The sequence below is a fragment of the Acanthisitta chloris genome, unplaced genomic scaffold, assembly GCF_000695815.1.
Source record: "Acanthisitta chloris isolate BGI_N310 unplaced genomic scaffold, ASM69581v1 scaffold37891, whole genome shotgun sequence".
In the NCBI taxonomy this organism is placed as follows: Eukaryota; Metazoa; Chordata; class Aves; order Passeriformes; family Acanthisittidae; genus Acanthisitta; species Acanthisitta chloris.
The window spans coordinates 15,431-19,458 of NW_008657195.1; the positions used below are offsets into that span (position 1 = coordinate 15,431).

Below are 4,028 nucleotides of genomic sequence, written 5' to 3' on the forward strand. Positions count from 1 at the left end.
GGATGAAGAAAGAAACTGGAATGCACTCAGGTCCAAGAAAACGAAAGAGAGGTTCACAGCAGGTCCTAGGACCCACACAATACACCAATAAACCAATTAACTGAGGAGGGCAAGTCAGCAAAGGCATAGTCCCTGTGCTATCACCTCTTTCCTGTCATTCCTTACCAGGAAAAGCCCCTGGGCAACACAGACAGCTTCAGCACCTCTGCAAAATCACAAGGACTCTCAGAAAAACCTGCTCTGTTTGAACAGGAAAACCAACACTCAAAAATACCTGGGCAGAGGATGGGTACCTTCCTGAGCAGCATATCCTACACAAACCAGACCTTTGGTGACACAGGAACTAAGAACAACCCAAGTGCCTCCACCACCCCCTCACCTTCCCCTTGCTCATGAAAGAGGGATAGGTCCAACCTGTCTGATATTGTCCGCCAGAAAGACAAAGTACACGCAGCAGAAACCCAACTGAGTGATGATCAGGAAAAGTCCCACTACACGCCTAGAAAACAAAAAAAAGACCATTTGTTAGCCAGGCCAAACAGAAATAAGAACCCACTTGGGTTGGCTGGGGCTATACTCGCACACTGCAGTGATGCTGCTCCCCTGAGGGTTTGGATGTGAAGGTCAGAGCATACCCAGCTCCCTTCTCCATCATCAGGAGAGAGGACCTTATCGCCAGTCTCCTGCTCCATCCCCTCCATAGGGTCAGGACCAGCTTCAGGAGACAAGCCCAGTCTGCTGCTGAACTGTCACAGCTGGAAGCATTGCTTCCTGAACACAGAAATAGGTGAATGCCCCCAGCACCTGATGTGCAATGTTCTGTGTGATGTAATGTGGGACACTCACAGGGCAGGGAGCAGCCACTGGACATATTCCATGTCTAGCAAGATGGGCCAGCACTGCAAGACACTAGTCACCCCTTTGTTATTCTTTAGAGACTTACTTCTCCCACTCCTTTAATGCAAGTCACATCTGGTTGAGGATAGGACTGGGCCAAAGATCTCAACATTGCCCTCTGGGGGTCACTGAGCACTCGGGGCAGGTGAGCCAAATAACATTTTATGACACTTGTGCTCATCTGCTGACACAGCTCAGTGACCAGCAGCTCTTCTGTCCCAGCTGCAGGACATGCTGGGCTTAAAGACTACTAGTCCCTGCCTGGAGCAGGGGAGCAGATACCTTCCCCAGATGGCATGTGTCCGCAGCCATGCACTGGGAGTAGCCTCCAGCCCATACATCACAGCACCTCCATAGTCCAAAAACTGCTTCTGGAACCTGTGCAGAGAAGAGAGAGAAAGGACATTGTATCAGCCCTGTTCCCAAGGCAAATGATGACATCAGTGGCAAAACACTTCTTGTGACAAAGCACAGCAGTTCCCAACTGAGGCTTCGATATGGGCAACTTGTTGCTGTGGGGCTTCAGAAAAAACCCAGGGCTTCTTGGGCAAGAAGGAGGAACTGTAGGAACAGCAGTGCCAAGAAGGGGAGTTGTTCCTTACCTGTTGCAGAAGTGATGGGCGCATTTCACCAGGATGCCCATGCAGTGCACAGCCACGACTCCCATCACCAGCAGGCTCAGAGGACCCAGCTGCAGGGAAGAGAGGGGGAAGGCTGCACTCTGACGGCCAAAGGTAGAGCTGCGCTGGATGTTTTACTTCCATACTAAGCTCCTCGGGCTGGGTGAACCAGAACTCAAGGACAACTCCCAGGAACCAGCCCCCAGGGACCAAATAACCCGACAGAGCCATGAGCTTGGCAGGAATGATGCAAAAGAAGCAAGATGGAGCAGTCTGGGCATAGCAAAGTGCTTCCAGGACTGGTTTCCAACATATGTTGCACATCTTTATGATACAGGTGACGAAGAGGTCACAGTCTGGACTTCAGTGCCCTGCATGACCCCAGAGAGGAAACCAGAGCCCTGACTCACACGCGGAACGAATCAGGCAGCACAGTGCAGGAGCAGATAAAACAGTCTCATCAGCAAACAAAACCACAGAGCCTGAAGTTTGCAAGCCACCAAGCACCAAGAGGGATCTGGGCAGGGAGTCAGGCCCCAACACCAGCCACCAAGCTGGCCTTTTAACCTGCCCAGGAGCTCTGGCACAGCAGGGCTGAACTGCCTTACCAGGATGCCAGCATTCTTCACAGCCAGAGGCAGCCCCAGCAGCCCCGTCCCGATATTCCCCTTCAGGAGATGGATCAGGGTCTGGTACCACCTGAGGCAGAGCAGAAACAGAGGTGACAGTCAGCAGGTGCCCACACCCAGACCATGCACAGTCTTAGCACTCAGCTTATCCTGCTGAGGGTCTGCAGCAGCTCTGAGCTGCTGTGGGAAATGCACATGAAGGTCTGGATCCTGTTTCCTGAATCCAGCTCAGTCAGGTGGGACCAAGGAAGATCTGAATGCAAAGACTGAACAAACAGATTTGGGGTGGACATTTGCAAAGACTGGCTTCATGGCAACACCCAGCACGAGTACAGCTCAGCACCAAGGGGCTGCACAAGGAAGTCTCTGAGTTGAAGGGATCAGTCTCTCAGGCAGAGACAGCATTCTCTGCACACCTGGGCACAAGAGAGTTCCCACAACCTGACTGCAACATGCCCATGTATCCTCTGAACCTGGACAGGCTGTTTGCTCCTCACAGCTCCCCATCAAACCAAGCTGGAGTGGGGGAATATTGGGAAAAGCATCCACCCTCCCCAGGTACTGAGCCAGAAGGGAGGAAAGCATCACTCACGTTGTCCCGTTGGTCTCCCCAAAGCGCTGGTAGGACTCGGGGTGGGTGAAGCCATTCATGCCATCAGGTGGGCTCCCCTCTGGCGTGACATCTGTGGAGCTGTAGTCATTGTAGTCCTCACTGCGGAGGCGCCGGGTGGACATGGTCCCTGTGGGGGGAGCAGCATTAGGGGTGCCCAGCTCCACACTCCCCTTCTCAGGCTCCTTGGGGTCAGCCATCGTGCAGAGAGACCAGCTCGTAGTGCCAGCGCAAGCCCCTCCAGGGCTTTTATACAGCCACACACTCCCGCCCATGCAATCAGGGAGCTGGCATGTCCTAAGGTCAAAGGTGCATGCACATTCCCACTGGCTCTTCCTGCAGGCTCTCATGTGCCTGTTTGGGGCACACCCAGACAGAATGGTGTCGAGATCCTGCTGGCAGAGCCTGGATGTAACCCACTTCATATCAGGCAACGGACCTATGTATCCCTGCTCTAAGAGGGTGGCAAGTGTGGCACCACAGCCACAGGCAGTGGGGCAGGAAGGGAGAGGCTGGCACTGTGTCCACAGCTCTGGCACTCAGCACTGGGGCTGTCAAGAAGACAGCCAGGAAAGTACACCCACTTTTAATCCGCACACAGCGTGCTGCAAGGGAACAGCTTGCTCTTGACAGGGAAGAGAAAGTTTCCTAGCTTCCCCTTTTGTCCCTATTTTTTAATCAAAGACTTTTTTATTGAAAAGAATCAAAAGAAAAATTATTATACTCTGTCAGAGTACATATGCTGACAGCAAAACACCCACCCTAACGGTTTCACAGCCATAGAGGTGCCTACGGAAACTAGGGTCTTCCCAGGATGAGACACCTGCACAGCCCGGAGTTCTTGCTCCAACAAAAACGCCAGGAGGGTCCTGCAAGCCAAGAGCACTGGCACAAGCCCTCACAGGGGACACACAGCTCATGTCTTCGATTGGAAAGCAGTCAACTGGTTGAATTCCCACACGTGCCACACCCAGCACCCCCAACACCCACTGGGAAGGAGCACCAGAGGCAGGGAAATTATCTGTCACGCCCTTGCATCACAGCCTGGCGAGCCAGTCCCTGCCCCATGGCTCCTCTGGGCTGTCATGTCCCAGGCAATCCCAGTGCTCCCCATCCCACTCCCCAGCACGGGTGCGGAACCAGGCTGGGACCAACAGGAAACAGCAGAGAAATATCACTACTGCAAAAAAACTTGGCTGGTTTCCTGCCAGAGCTCCTCGCGTGCCTGATGAGTCACACAAGTGCCCACAGGACGCAGCCCCAGCAGAGACC

The 4,028-nt window shown here is 53.6% G+C and overlaps 1 protein-coding gene across 1 annotated transcript in view; it reads right to left on the bottom strand.

Moving 5' to 3' along the window:
- Positions 1–2,956, bottom strand: part of LOC103811637 (proton-coupled amino acid transporter 1-like) — a 13,586-nt gene extending 10,630 nt beyond the window's left edge. The window contains 5 exon segments of the mRNA XM_009084622.1: positions 415–499; positions 1,180–1,275; positions 1,500–1,588; positions 2,126–2,216; positions 2,739–2,956. Of these exon segments, the coding sequence (XP_009082870.1) occupies positions 415–499; positions 1,180–1,275; positions 1,500–1,588; positions 2,126–2,216; positions 2,739–2,956 (579 nt within the window).
- Positions 2,957–4,028: the final 1,072 nt, after the last annotated feature.